The sequence below is a fragment of the Macaca fascicularis genome, chromosome 2, assembly GCF_037993035.2.
Source record: "Macaca fascicularis isolate 582-1 chromosome 2, T2T-MFA8v1.1".
NCBI classification, from domain to species: domain Eukaryota; kingdom Metazoa; phylum Chordata; class Mammalia; order Primates; family Cercopithecidae; genus Macaca; species Macaca fascicularis.
The window spans coordinates 135,872,731-135,888,738 of NC_088376.1; the positions used below are offsets into that span (position 1 = coordinate 135,872,731).

The window sequence follows — 16,008 nt, forward strand, 5'->3', positions numbered from 1 at the left end:
ACAGGCGCCCGCCACCTCGCCCGGCTAGTTTTTTTGTATTTTTTAGTAGAGACGGGGTTTCACCGTGTCAGCCAGGATGGTCTCGATCTCCTGACCTCATGATCCGCCTGTCTCGGCCTCCCAAAGTGCTGGGATTACAGGCTTGAGCCACCGCGCCCGGCCCCTTTTTCTTTTAAACAACTGCTACGGCCACTAGTTACTAGCTATTTAAAGATAGATATTGTCAAAAAAAGGTCATGTAGGATTTAAATTAGGCTTACAGAAGTTTACGCATAGGTTAGGCAGAGACAATCCAGAGAGAAAATAAAGAACAGTGAACACATCTGGCTAGTGGGTCTCCTGGAAACAATGGCCTCAGGTCCCCGTGTAGCCAAAAGGACAGGGCCAGCAAGCCTGGCGTCCTGAGGCGCTGGCAGCAGCAGTCCCAGGAGCTTGCTGGGTTGGCGCCCAAAGACTCTAGGATTGTTGCTGCTGGCAGCCACCACTGCCAGAAGCTTGTTGTGAAGTCCTGACTTTGAGCAGCCAGGGCAGTTTTCCAAAGGCACCCTGGTGGCTGGCAGCAATTTCAGAAAGGAAAAAAAGACTAGGACTGGGGAGCGTATATCTCTGTGTATGGGGAGTAGAGGGAGGAATGTTCAGAGAATTTGTTTCAGCAAAAATATTTTATTTTCTTATTATCAGTATAAAATATAGAAGTTTACAAGCAAATCCTGTCTAAAAAGTTGGAGGCAGGCCAGGTGCGGTGGCTCACACCTGTAATCCCAGCATTTTGGGAGGCCGAGGTGGGTGGATCACGAGGTCAGGAGATCGAGACCATCCTAGCTAACACGGTGAAACCCTGTCTCTACTAAAAATTACCAAAATATTAGCCAGGCATGGTGGTGGGAATCTGTAATCCCAGCTACTGAGGAGGCTGAGGCAGGAGAATGGTGTGAACCCAGGAGGCGGAGCTTGCAGTGAGCTGAGATTGCGCCACTGCACTCCAGCCTGGGCGACAGAGCAAGACTCCGTCTCAGGGGAAAAAAAAAAAAGTTGGAGGCAAAAAATGTGAAAGACTTCTGTAAAGGGCTAAATTATTCAATGAAGAAAAGATCCCTGAGTTGAAATTATGAATTTTTTTACTTTCTTCTTTGTATTATATTTTTATAATAAATCTGTATTGCTCTTATTCTTAGAAACAAAAAAAGCCATTTTTCATCTATGGAGGGAGGAAAAAGCTGTAAAAATACTGATATGAATAGTTAATGAAGCTGTATGGACATCTCTTCATCTACAGGCAGAACTAGAAAAAATAAACTTGTACGAAAATAGTATTTGAGAAAATGGTGAAGTTTTCAAAATAATTTTAAATTAGAAGAGATGTTCTAAAATATCTTATTTGTGATCATCATTTCAGTTTCTTCTAGCTGCTTTACTCACAGAAATAGGGTCACATTATTAACCTCACATGATCACTCAGTTTTGAACCACTTGTTACAGCTGCCATAAACAGAGCAGCTGTGAATGCAGACAAACTCTACAAGTAATTAACCAATTATGCAAGATTTCTGTGGCAATATTTCATAAAACATATCCACCTTAATACCTTCAAGAGGATACATTTGAATTTTTGGAATCACTCAGTTTTGAACCACTTGTTACAGCTGCCATAAACAGAGCAGCTGTGAATGCAGACAAACTCTACAAGTAATTAACCAATTATGCAAGATTTCTGTGGCAATATTTCATAAAACATATCCACCTTAATACCTTCAAGAGGATACATTTGAATTTTTGGAATCTTGGGTTTACACTTGATTTCTGAAAAAGTCTGGTTGCTGCACACAAAGCACTCAGCACAGTGCTATCCAAATCCCCTGGAGCAAGGTGAGCTTCAGGATTCACTCAGAGTTTGGAAAGGTAACATGGCGCGCACACCATATTTTACGTAATACCCTCTAAGATGTCTGGGGCAGCGCCCATATCCAAACACTACTTCTACAAGGAAGTTTTGAATATGTACACTAAGTGGGATTTAAAAACCTGTATCATTTCAGGTTAAGTTTTGCCATCAAATTAAATATTTTAAAACTTTTAGTTTTCAGAACTTTGTGTGATCCCAGCATTCCACATATGGGGTTATAAACCTATACTACAAGTAGTATACTATTCACTTGATAAAACCCTTAGAGTTTTCCCAGATGCTCAGCCGTTTTTCCCCTACATTAGGGAATATGCATTCAAATTGTTTAGAAAAACAATGCTCATGCAGTTAAAATTTGAAGAAGAGTTTAATGATTTTAGACAATTAAGCCATTTTAAACGCTTAGAATAATAAACATTACATTCAGTGGTTCATTTCCTTTTTTTTCCTTTTTTTTTTCCCCCTGAGATTTAGTCTCACTCTGTCACCCAGACTGGATGGAGTTCAGTGGCGCAATCTCGGCTCACTGCAACCTCTATCTCCTGGGTTCAAGCGATTCTCCTGCCAGCCTCCCAAATAGCTGGGATTATAGGCGTGCGCCACCATGCTCAGCTGATTTTTGTATTTTTAAGTAGAGACAGGGTTTCACCATGTTGGCTAGACTGGTCTCGAACTCCTGACCCGCCCGCCTCACCCTCCCAAATTGCTGGGATTACAGGCATGAGCCACCACGTGCAGCCACAGTGGTTTATTTCTGATGGGAAATAAGAGGGATGTAAACAAAAAGGGATTAGACAGGAGTGAACTATATTGGTTAATATTTAATGTTTTTAACCTAAGTAATAAATATCCAGGTATTTGACACATTAGTTAAGACATCCAAAAAGACAGAAAGTATAGCAGCTTTAAAAAAAAAAAATTAAATTATTTATTAAGTGAACATTTTCAAGATACAAGAATCTCTGACCTAAAAGGGACTCGTTCTAGGTTCACATTATGGCATTCCTGCAACATCTCAGCAACGTGTCAGAAATCCTTCAAAAGGATTTTCCGTAAATAGCAGCAACAATTAAGTAACAAACCCCTGACCTCAAGAAGCACTTCTAATCTAAATGTAAAATCTGTACTTAGCCGTGTGACATTTATTATCATTCATGTATAGCGTTAGATTGGCAAGCCCCAAACAGCCTGACCACAAACTATCTCTTGGCCAAACAATTGAGGTCCATTCACTGTAGTTCCTGCTACAGACAAAACTGACTATTCTAATTACCTCTGAGATCACCAGCGATTGTGATCAAGCAGAGAATATGGACAGACTACAACTCAGCAGAAAAACACCTAAGTTTTTAGAAGGAAGGCTATTTTATCAGCATTATTTGCTCCTAAGTAAATCTCAATTTTGTTCCCTTTAAGGAATTTTGAGAGCATTTTATATTTTTCAAGGGCAGGAGTCTTTACAGCATTCTACACTTTCCAAAGACTTTTCACATACATTCTCTTCTTAAATTTTCAAGACAGCCTTATAAAGTAGGTGGGCAAATTTATCCCCACTTTCCAAAAGAGGAGACAAAACTTACTTGTGGTCAAATAACTGGCCTGGTATCCCAAATCTAAACATAGGCAGAAGCAGGACTAGAACCTGGGTCTTTTCCCTCTCCTTGGTAAATTCAAATATGTCTTAAGATAATAAACCACATTCTAAACAGGTTTTGTTTTGTTTTGTTTTTTGAGACAGAGTCTCGCTCTGTCGCCAAGGCTGGAATGCAGTGGCGCGATCTCAGCTCACTGCAACCTCCGCCTCCTGGGTTCAAGGGATCTTCCTGCCTCAGCCTCCCGAGTAGCCTGATCTACAGGCAGGTGCCACCATGCCTGGCTAATTTTTTGTATTTTAATAGAGACGGGGTTTCACCATGTTAGCCAGGATGGTCTCGATCTCCTGACCTCATGATCCGCCCGCCTCGGCCTCCCAAACTGCTGGGATTACACGCACCACCACATCCGGCTAATTTGGCCAACATGGCAAAACTCCGTCTCTACTAAAAATAGAAAAATTAGCCAGGCGTGGTGATGGGCACCTGTAATCCCAGCTGCTTGGGAGGCTGAGGCCGGAGAATTGCTTGGACCCAGGAGGCAGAGGTCGCAGTGAGCCAAGATCATGCCACATGCACTCCAGCAAAGTGAGACTCTGTCTTAAAAAAAAAAAAAAAGAATAAATAAACAATGGGCTGGGCACAGTGGCTCATGCCTGTAATCCCAGAACTTTGAGAGGCCAAGGCAGGCAAATTGCTCAAGTTTGAGACCATCCTGGCCAACATGGTAAAACTCCATCTTTGCTAAAAATACAAAAAACTAGCTGGGCGTGGTGGTGGGCACCTGTAATCCCAGCTACTCAGGAGGCTGAGGCAGGAGAATTGCTTGAACCTGAGAGGCACAGGTTGCCATCAGCCGAGATCGCGCCACTGCACTGCACTCCAGCCTTGGCGACAGGGTAAGACTCCGTCTCAAAAAAAAAAAAGAATAAATAGACAATGGTGCGTACTACACACCAAGAATTAGACAATTTGATCAAAACACATAATCTCACTCTCGCCAGGAACATTCTATTTCATGTATATACAGAAAAGAAGACACATCGTGCCGTAAGTACATGATCACATTTTTCAGAACTATAAAACATAAAGCTTTGCAGGAAGTATGAGAGAAGAGTTCTGCTTCGCACTTTGGAAACTTCATGTCTAGAATACTGAATAAAGGGGAGAAAAAAGAAAGCCACGGGGCGTCTGTAAGAGCAGTACAGTTAGGCAGAACAGCCAATGATATGGAAGGGAATGAACATCTATGTACTTTAGCTATGCTAAGTGCTTAAATACAATCACCTCCTGTAGTATTACTTTTAAAAACTACTGAGTATAAGCATAACTGAAATTAAAATATCCAAATGGAAAAATCCTATAGATCAAGATCTCTCAGAAAGACAACATACCTGTAACCGCTGAAACACTCCTGATCTTAAGTTTCCAAATCCATAGTGGCACTGCGGATTCAAAGCACTTTCTGATACCTCTTCATAGGGTGTCTGCTCAATTTCCCAATCAAATTCTTCATCGTCAACTACTTCCTCAGGAATCTCAGAAGCATCTGAATGTGTTAAATTTTAATTTAATTTTTTTAAAGTATTGGACTTAAGCACAACTAGGGGAAGAAAAAGTATAGGAAAAAATGCCCACACAGATGTACCAAAAGACACGTACAAGAATATTCATAGCTCCGCTATTCATGATAGCAAAAAAAAAAAAAGAACCAAAAATGTGGTATATTCATACAATGGAATATTACATAGCAATGAAAGCAAATGAATCTCAGCTAGAATATGAATAAATCTCACAAAAATAATGTTAAGTGAAAGCAGCCAGACAAAAACAACACATACTGTATGACCTATATATGCAACACAGTAACAGGCAAAACAGAGAATAGTGGTTACCCTGGAGAGAGCACAAAGTAATGGAAGAATACAGGATGGGGTTCCGGGGTGTTGGAAATGCTCTATTTCTTGACAGAGGTGGTGTTCACTTTACATCGGTGGTCCCCAAACTTTTTGGCACCAAAGACTGGATTTGTGGAAGACAACTTTTCCACAGATCAAAGGGGTAAAGAGATAGTTTTGGGGGATGAAACTGTTCCATCTCAGATCATCAGGCTTTAGATTCTCATAGGGAGAACGCAACCTACACCGTTCGCAGGCACAGTTCACAGTAAGTTCATGCTCCTATGAGAATCTAATCTGATCTGACAGGAGCCAGAGCTCAGGCAGTAATACTCCCGGCCCTCCGCTCACCTCCTGTTGTGCATCCAGGTTCCTAACAGGCCATGGATCAGTACTGGTCTGCAACCTGAGGGTTGGGGACCCCTGTTTTACATAACTCACTGAACTGTATACTTCTGATGTTAGCTCAAGATGCTAATATTTTGCCAACCACAAAATGCTGCTTCAATTGGTCCAAAAATGTGAGAGATCTGGTTCAACAGGATTTTTAATGTCTTAATTATATCACCAAAGAAGCTATTTTCATATGGTTTCACATGAGCACCTTATACCTGAAGTATTTTCTTCAATTTCCCATTCACTATATCCCATTTCCCCTACAAATACACAGCATTCCAAATATTTCTATCTATCTTAATTTCCTCCCAACTGCAATAAACATACCTATTTCTTCCACAAGTGGTTTTGCTGTCCTGGATTTTCTTGGTGCCAGAAGAGCAGTTAACATGTTCAGCCCCTCAAAATGCTGGCCAGGAGTTTCTTTGGGCAGGCGAATGGTAAAAATTCCTTAAAGATAAATTTGTTTTACGCTTAGATTAAAATATTCAAAAAGCTGGACACAATAGCTCACACCAGTAATCCCAATACTCTGGCAGGCTGAGGCAGGAGGATCATTTTAGCCCAGGAGTTCAAGAACACCCTGGGCAACATATCAAGACCCCATCTCTACAGAAAATAATAAAAAAAATTTTTAATTAAAAGTAAAAAATAGGCCGGGCGCGGTGGCTCAAGCCTGTAATCCCAGCACTTTGGGAGGCCGAGGCGGGCGGATCACGAGGTCAGGAGATCGAGACCATCCTGGCTAACATGGTGAAACCCCGTCTCTACTAAAAATACAAAAAACTAGCCGGGCGCGGTGGCGGGCCCCTGTAGTCCCAGCTACTCGGGAGGCTGAGGCAGGAGAATGGCGTAAACCCGGGAGGCGGAGCTTGCAGTGAGCTGAGATCCGGCCACTGCACTCCAGAGCAAGACTCCGTCTCAAAAAAAAAAAAACAAAAAAACAAAACAAAACAAAACAAAAAAAAGTAAAAAATAAATAAAATAGTCAAAGACTTCATAAATATATCTAAGAAATATATGCCTTGGTAAAATACAATTCTATTTTACAGAGCTCTAAAACTATGTCCTCATAGATTTGGTGAATACAAGTCAAGATAGAAAAAGGTTCTTAACAAGAGTTTTTCAGAAGCTGTCATTTCTATAAAAAATTATTAATCTGGCTGGGTGCAGTGGCTCATGCCTGTAATCCCAGCACTTTGGGAGCCTGAGGTGGGCGGATCACGAGGTCAAGAGATCGAGACCATCCTGGCCAACATGGTGAAACCCCATCTCTACTAAAAAATACAAAAATTAGCTGGGCGTCGTGGCAGACGCACCTGTAGTCCCAGCTACTCAAGAGGCGGAGGCAGGAGAATCGCTTGAACCCAGGAGGAAGAGGTTGCTGTGAGCCGAGATCATGCCACTGCACTCCAGCCTGGGCAACAGAGCGAGATTTCATCTCAAAAAAAAAAAATATATATATATATATATATATCTTAATCTGTTAAAGCTATAGAATACTTTAATCTTATGCAGTATGACCGTCACCTGCTGATAATATTAAAAATCTGAGTTAAAACTTCTAAAAATCAATGGCCTAAGAAGGTAATAGCTTAGAATTAACCAGGAGTTACTAATTAGACTTCTGGAAAAGGAGGAAAAAATCCAAATACCTAATCCAATGGAGAATGGCAGCAGTTTTAAAAATACACAGAATCTTAGATACAATAACTATGGCTTAATAAGGTTTTTGGGCACGTCAGGAGATCTATCCCTAAAGTCTATGGCAGACTCAAATTCTATGTACTTCGTTTCTTTCCTTGACTGAGTTTATCAATCTTATTTAGGCTTCCCTGGGAACTTACTACATTATTGAGCACTCTTATATTTTAAAACATTTTGCCTCTTTCAGTGTACTGAACTGAATTTCAACATATCAAATACAACTCAGCCCAAATATGTCCGCATATACAATCTTCCTTAACTCCTGTGTACTTTTAAAATTTAATAATTTTGTTTCAATATGCAACTTACCTATAACTAAAAGCCAGTTTACTATCTAGGAAGGCAGTTTCACTATACTTCATTACACATTAATTATACTGCATTATGGGTTAGATTTCTGTCATTTAACCCACCTTAGTCCAGTTCAGTAAGGTCAATAAATATTCATTGAATAAAGTACACAAGAGTACACAAGGTGTTCTAAATCCAATGACAAAGGAAGCCAGTGGCTTCTATAAAGGAAAAATAAATGGGTTCATGGCTAGCTGAAATGAAGGGCTCATCAATCACGAGGAGAAAATTCAATTAGCCTTTAAATGCCACCCATGCATAGTTTCTCTCTCACCTATCTGTTATTAAAATTCAAGTGTGAAAATTATACAAGAAAGATTCCATTCATAAGCTCATAAGTCATTCACATTTTTTATGATCAATCATTTCATGTTCTAATTTTTACTTTTAAATGTCTACTAAATGTAGGGAAAGTACTCTAGGAAACAGAACGAGAGCATTTAACTTTACTTTGAAGAATATTGTGAAATACTTTAAAAGACTTGCGGGGGACAAAAACATCAACAGGCACTAGACACTAAGAAGCAAGAAAGAGTGATCAGAACAGATTGTACTTGAAAGATATTGAAAGGTCCCCATGGTACCTTGAAAGATTATTATGTAAATAATGTGAAAAATCCCAAGAAATAAACTAACAAAAATTCCGAAGACGATACCTTTATCTGCATCATAGGACCCTTGCTCACTTCCATTTTCTACTATTCTTCCAGGAAGGGTTAATCTGCAGATTTAACACAGGTCTCATGAAGTCCTTAAATTACAACATAAGTGGCCATCAATACTTGTAAACATTTAACCATCAAAATAATCATTTTTTTAAAAAGTTCCTCAGTATTACTTTCACATTTTAATAAACTAAATAAGTTAGATTCGAAATAAGTTAGATTCTTTCCCCAACTAAGAAAGCAGAAATCAGAGATGACTCATCTTTCTATTTGAATACCCTTAGTCACCAATAAAATAGATACTGAAAAAGAAAAGCCATAATAAATAATAGTTATCACTACTGTTAAAATACAAGTTGAGTATCCCTAACCTGAAAATCTGAAATGCTCGAAAATCTGAAACTTTTTGAGCACCAACATGACACCACAAAGTGGAAAACTCCACACTTGACCTCACGTGATGAGTCACAGTCAAAAAGCAGTCAAAATTTGGTTGCATACACAAAATTAATAAAGGTATTATATAAACCTACCTTCTGGCTATGTGTATAAGGTATATATAAAACAAATAAATTTCGTGTTTAAACTTGAGTTCCATTCCCAAGATATCTCATTATGTATGCACAAATATTCCAAAACTCTAGAAAATCTGAAATTTCAGATAAGGGACACTCAATCTGTACAGACAAGGGATACTCAATGGGAAACAATAAAGAAACATAAAACCAATTGCTTTTATCAAGCAAATTACTACTTTAAAAAAAAAGCAGAGAGCAAAAGTGTCAAATCTCATCATTATTATGTGGGGATTTACCCATCTTTAGTACTAAAAGAAAGGAAGTGATTGGCTGGGTGCAGTGGCTCACGCCTGTAATCCTAGCACTTTGGGAGGCCAAGGCAGGTGGATCACCTTAGGTCAGGAGTTCAAGACCAGTCTGGCCAACATGGAGAAACCCCATCTCTACTAAAAATACAAAAATTAGCCGGGCGTGGTGGTGCATGCCTGTAGCCCCAGCTATTCAGGAGGCTGAGGCAGAAGAATCACTTGAACCCAGCAGGCGGAGGTTGCGGTGAGCCAAGATCAAGCCACTGCACTCCAGCCTGGGCGAGAGTAAGATTCTGTGTCAAAAGAAAAAAAAAGAAAGAAAAAAGAAATGAAGTGATTTCCCAGCTTCCATTTTTACCCTAGTTCAATCAGTCTTCCACTGAGGCCCCAAAAGAATTTTTCTAAAACAGGAATCTAATTGTCACTTTTCTATTTTAAAAAACGTCTATGGCTGCCTGATATTGCCTAGATAATTTAAACTCATCAGAAGGGCATCTCAGGCCCACTCCGTATCATTCCAAACTTGAAATTTGAGCTTCCTTTCCTCCCATGGCCCTCCCCCTTCTTTCCCATTAAATACAATTAAAAACAAAAACACCTGACAGTCCCAAACAGCCCAGAGCCTTTAGTCCCAAGGTTTCCTCAAGCTTCAATACATTTTCAGAATGAAAATCCCTCTAAGCCAGAATAAGGAGTCAGTTTATGGATGAGTTTGTTATAATGGTTACAAACACTAACTTTAGTGTCAGAATCTGAATTAACTCCCAGATCTGCCATTTACTAGATGTGTAACAACCTTCTTTGTACAAGTTAATCATTCTTCAAGAATCATAAATCCCTCTTCTGTAAAGGAGGGAAATAACAGTAACTATCCATGAGTTACTATGAGCATGAAATGAAAATGCAAAGAGCTCAGTGGCTGGCACAATAGGTGAGCATTCAGAAAATGTGAGCTATTATTACCAGCTCCCTTCCCCTAAACTCTAAAAGCCTAGAGTTCAATTCTTACTGCATAGGAAATCATATTTGCTTACAGGGTGCCTCCCCAGCTACACTCTCCGTTCTTCAAGGAGAGGGACCAGGTTTTATTCGTCCTTGGTATGCCACAGCAAACTGTATTTTTTTTTTTTTTTTTTTAAGACATAGTCTTGCTCTGTTACTCAGGCCGGAGTGCGATAGCACAATCTTGACTCACTGCAATCTTCGCCTTCCAGGTTCAGATGATTCTCTCACCTCAGCTTCCCAAGTAGCTAGGACTACAAGTGCGTGCCACCGAGCCCAGCTAATTTTTTTATATTTTTAGTAGAGATGGGGTTTCACCATGTTGGTCAGGCTGGTCTCAAACTCCTGACCTCAAGTGATCTGCCCACCTTGGCCTCCCAAAGTGCTGAGATTACAGGCGTGAGCCACCACACCTGGGGGCAAACTGTATTTTCAAAGAATGCCCATCTCACAGCACTCTTCCCAACCATGAAGGTCTATGTCCCCTCCTCTTAAAATTCAGCAGGCTCTGGGACTGTTTTGATGAATACAATAAAGCAGAAGTGACACCGGAATTAGACCTTCAACATATGAATTTGGGGGCAAGAGTTGGGGGGGTGCCCATAAATAATCCATCCACGGCAACGGGTAAATAATAAAACCTCATTGTAATACTGTCCTAATAACAAATGAGATAATCCGTATAAAGCACCAATCTGGAGTAAAAATTCAATAAATATTTGCTACCACCATAATCTTCCTATTCTTCACATCCTGGCTTAAATATCGCCTCCCCAGAAAGGCTGTTCCTGACTACTTTATAAAATATGGGCCCCTTTTCATTCTATATCATGCACTTCTTTCTCCTCATAGCACCTGCCACAATTAGGTAGACGGCTAGTTTATTGTTTTCCTCTCCCCAGTGTAAAGTACATGAGGGCAGAACTTTGTCTTGTTCAGCGCAATAATCCCAACACTGAAACTCAATAAACAAACTAAAGAAATAAGTGAATTAAGAAACTGGAAACTGCAATATATTCAAATAGGTACGTTACACGGTATAAGGGAAATCCAAGCAAAACTGGTTCAGGAACAGCGAAAAAAACCACCTTGACTGGTGGAGAAGGTTTGTATCACAAAAGTACTTGGGTGGGAAAAGCAGGCTGCAGCTGCACTTGAGAAAAATTAGGAGGATGGATAAAGAGAAGGACAAAAGATTGGCAATGCTTTACGATGAATATGTAGCAGCGGGTTCTGTGCAATGGGGTTAATAGCAGTGCTTATCCCTAAGCAACACTGTCAAAGTTAAATGAGATACGGCATTACAAAGCACTTAACGGAACTGCTTGTCCACCACACTGCGGGTGATCAGTGTTAGCTGCTACTAAGGTTACGATTCTGCAAGGAGAATAATTTAAACAGATCAAGTACTGACGGCCCCTCACGAAGACTTGGGGGAAATAACCACACATCAGGGGCAAAACCAAACCGAGAAGCAGCAGACAGCAGGGAAGCAGGAGAACTAGGCTAATATGGTGTCAAGAGGTCCAAAAAAGGTAAGAATTTCAGGAAGTAGGGAGGGGACAGACAAGAGATGGATCAACAGAAGGCTGCCTGAGCAAAGTTAAAAGGACCGACGGGTTGGGAAGTCACGGGGATGTCAGCGCGCGCCGTTCGTAGGGAGGGAGAGACTGGGAGAGCGAACGCGGAGTGAAAGAACAGAACAAGTCAAAATGGAACGAGAACTAGGGCGACAGGGCAGAAACGGGCAAGTGACACGGTCCAAACGCCACTTTTTCAAGTGATTCCGCAATCCTTTGATGTGGGATTTAAGAAAGCTTAAGAAGGAAAAGGGCTTCTGCAGCATCTAAAACGCACCCCTGGAAGAGGGAGGGCATTGCCCTGTCACCAAGAGAAGCTGTGGAAACGTCGGGAAATGGCATTCGCGCAATCGAGAACTGCTCTCTCGACCTTGCATTCTCCCTCTAAAGCCGCTAACTAACGAATGCGCCTTTCCTGCGGCCAGGCACCCAGAACTCGCCTGAGAAAGTAGGGCTTGGCGTAGAACTTGAAGTCGGACCCCTCAAAGTAGACGTCGAACTCGGAGACCCGGGCGTAGGGCACGCGGATGGCGATGGTCAGGAAGTCCGGATCCTGGCTGAGGTCGAACGCCGGGGTCAGCATCGCCGCACCGGACGCAACAGCCGGCGCCACTCGCTCTCACTGCCGCCGCGTTCCCGCCACGCAAACTCTACAATTCCCCACGCGCAGGAACCCGCGGTGTGAGCCACAGAGCTTCCGGCTCGAGGCGGAAGTGCTCTCGCGTGGGGCAGGAAGTCCCGCCCCACGCCAATCTCCACGGAGACGGGACGCCGTTCGAGAAGAGGTGGAACTTTCGAAACCGCCGGGAGGAGAAAGGACGTGGCGAGTGGTGCCTGGGCGCAGGCGTTGGACCGACCGGATGACTAGCAACCAAGCCTTTTGCGAGGTTTTTAGAGATGATTTTAACAACACTGGCTTGGCAGGTGGACAGACTTGCGTTTGAATCCCTTCCTGGCCACAACTTCCCAGCTGTAAGACCTTGGGAAAGTTACAAAACCTCTCTATATCTTCTGTGAAACGAGGATGATACGAGAACCTGGCCCCATAGAGATGCTGTGAGGGTAGCATGAAGTTGTGCATGTAGAACTCTAATAACGAACTTGGCAAGTTGTCAACGTTTGATGTGCTGAAGTAGTCACCGCAGTAGCCACAGCAGCACCGTTACAGTGGTTTCCCTTAGTCCTCACCTGCCTTATTAACAATTCCTCTTACACTTTCCCTTTCCTCCCTCTCTCTTTCCACTTCTCTTTTTCTGCAGCTTTCTCTCTCATTCTTAACCGCTTATTTGAAGAGTTTTCTCTTTAACAGATCATCCATCCCACTAATCTCATCTAATCCACGCTGCAAACTCTAAAGAAAACGACTCACAGAGGTTAAGAGTATATTTTATAACCATGCATTTTACAGTGATTAGAACTCAGAACGTTTGCCTCTTACACCGTGTCGGTGATTGCATTCACAAATTAAGATCCCTCTGTATTCCCCTTCTTTCCTTTTTCTCACTCTTGTCCTTACACTTGTCTGAGGACATCTTTTCTGTTTTGTTTTTTTTTTTTTTCTACTTGTCTTCCCTGTATTTTCTCCCCTTGGAGTGTGCCCCTTATACTCTCTCCGTGCCTCTCCCACTAGTCTCCCTCTTCCCCCACATATTCCGTTGGTCTTTCCACACATGTCGTTTCCTGTTATTCCACCACTAATTAGAATAATCCAGTTGCGGTATTTATTCCATGGTTTTAAGTATCAGTGGAAAGGAGATGAAAGTCATCTCCTAGGACAGTGGAGATAACCAGAAAACTTCAAAAGACTTTTCAATCTCCAACTGTTTTATGATTCTAAGAAAACATTGTTGAAATTTCATTAGGACTCAGAAAAAAAAAAATAACGGGCTAACATTAACTGAATACTTACTATGTGCTAGCACTGCAGCAAACCCTTTATAATGATCTCATTTTCCCTCCTGACAGCTCTATGAAGTAGGCATTATATATTCCCTTGGCTTGCACAGGATCTCACAGTTAGTAAGTGGTGCAATGGGAATTGAAACCCAGGTGAGTCTGATTCCTAGGCCCAGGCTCTACACTATTACGGAGTTGACTCCCTCTGTTATTACCACCTACTTCCTTTGTTTCACATTCTAATGCCAAGCATGCCTGCTTTAGACCATACTGAGCCTTACAAGTAACAGGCACTCAATATTGACAATGAATTGATGCCAACTTGGATTTAGTAAAGCTCTCAAAAGGTCCCTTGAGATAGGCCTTTGACTAAACTATTCCAAGTTAGCTTCTTTACAAAGAATCTTGGCCGGGTGCGGTGGCTCACGCCTGTAATCCCAGCACTTTGGGAGGCCCAGGCGGGTGGATCACCTGAGGTCAGGAGTTCGAGACTAGCCTGGCCAAAATGGTAAAACCCCGTCTCTACTAAAAATACAAAAATTAGCTGGGCATGGTGGTGTGCACCTATAATCCCAGCTACTCAGGAGGCTGAGGCAGGAGAATGCCTTGAACCCAGGAGGCAGAAGTTGCAGTGAGCCGAGATTGCGCCATTGCACTCCAGCCTGGGTGACAAGAGTGCAACTCCATCTCAAAAAGAAAGGAAGAATCTCTACATCTACCATGGGGCCTCATTCCTGTAGGTCACAAGCATTAATATTTTTAAATTATTAATGCCAGAGAATCAACTGAAACAAGCTATGCTATCCATGAGGAAACTCTAATTGAAAGCACTTTGCAAACTACAGCTGTGCATTTCCTGGGTACTTTATTATGTGTCTGGCAACACACACACACACAGGACTGCAATACAGAAAAACAGACGACATGGTTCAGTGCTGCTCTCATTATAAGAAATATATATTGCATCTGTGAAACCATAAAATACTGATAGTTTCAAGTATATAACAAAGTTTTGTTGTTTTGGGTTTCTGTTGGTTTTTGTTTTCTTACAAGCAACAGTTTTCTTATTTTTGCATTTCTAATTTGTGGTAAATATAAGTTATAGATTCATTCTCACTTAAGAACATAAAGTTCCTTTTGGCTGCCATGCAACTTTGGTTCTTTCTCCTTCCTCAGAGGCAGTCCTTGTAGCTATCACTTCAGACCCATTTCTAATTCTACATCCATTTCTATGGACCCTGATGCCTTGTGTTTAGACCCACTTTATGTGGGCACATTCTCACACTATAAATGTAATTCTGCAACATGCTTTTTTTCCTACTTTGGTTCATTTTTGAGACATAGCTATATTGATTTATAGATCAAATTGAGTTTCTATTTCTGGATACAGATATTGCTTGACAATAAAGACATTTTAATATTTTAAATTAGCTCTGGTTTAGAGGGGAAAAATAGGAATGCAATTTTTCATCATTTTTGAGCATTCAAATGTTGCAGTATTTTTTATCTTTTCATTTTCTGAAAGCTTACTTTTGGATGGCCTACCACTATTTTAAAAATAGTTTTTTCTTCTGGCCTACAGAGGACATAAAATAAAATAATAAGATAAAGTTTTTTCCATGACCAACTTATTTAGGACAAGTGTGTAACCCATCATCTTTCATTATTTTAAATTGGCCCCTCCTCTGATCTAACAACCCTGATTGTGATCCATAAGCTTCCAAATTAAATGTTGAATTAAAAATGGTTTTTATAAACAATTGCAATGTGAGCTTTATTACCAAGTTCTATTGTTAAGTCTTTTAATGGTGAAATACTCCTTGTTTCCAGAAGGTGGCATGCATGTAGGTGATTAAAACAATGTTATCTCAAAGAATGGAGTTTTAACCTATGTTGAAAAATAGCTTCCTGAATAAGTTGTTTATATCTCTAGTTCATTCTCTGGGCCATTTTGGGGAGGTGGTGGAATCTGACACATTACTTGCAAACTACATCTTAACCACTGTATTTTGGCATACAACCATTATTTTGGCATACATCTTTTCAGTCTCCTATTCATAAAAGTATGGGAAGTATTTTCAACAAAATAATGTAATAATCTGTATTTGCTTTCCTCACTTAATATAGCATTACAGGCTGGGCATGGTGGCTCAGGCTTGTAATCCCAGCACTTTGGGAGGCCTAGGCGGGTG

At 41.0% G+C, this 16,008-nt stretch overlaps 1 protein-coding gene across 3 annotated transcripts in view; it reads right to left on the reverse strand.

Moving 5' to 3' along the window:
- SHQ1 (SHQ1, H/ACA ribonucleoprotein assembly factor) overlaps positions 1 to 12,610 on the reverse strand; it is a 267,911-nt gene extending 255,301 nt beyond the window's left edge. For all 3 annotated transcript variants that reach the window (XM_074032735.1, XM_005547620.4, XM_074032736.1), the window contains exons 1-4: positions 12,361 to 12,610; positions 8,504 to 8,568; positions 6,117 to 6,239; positions 4,890 to 5,044 (exon numbers count right to left, since the gene is read on the reverse strand). In XM_074032735.1, coding sequence (XP_073888836.1) covers positions 4,890 to 5,044; positions 6,117 to 6,239; positions 8,504 to 8,568; positions 12,361 to 12,503 — 486 coding nt within the window. In that variant the 5' untranslated portion in view covers positions 12,504 to 12,610. The remainder of the gene's footprint in view (positions 1 to 4,889; positions 5,045 to 6,116; positions 6,240 to 8,503; positions 8,569 to 12,360) is intronic.
- Between the last annotated feature and the right edge of the window lie 3,398 nt (positions 12,611 to 16,008).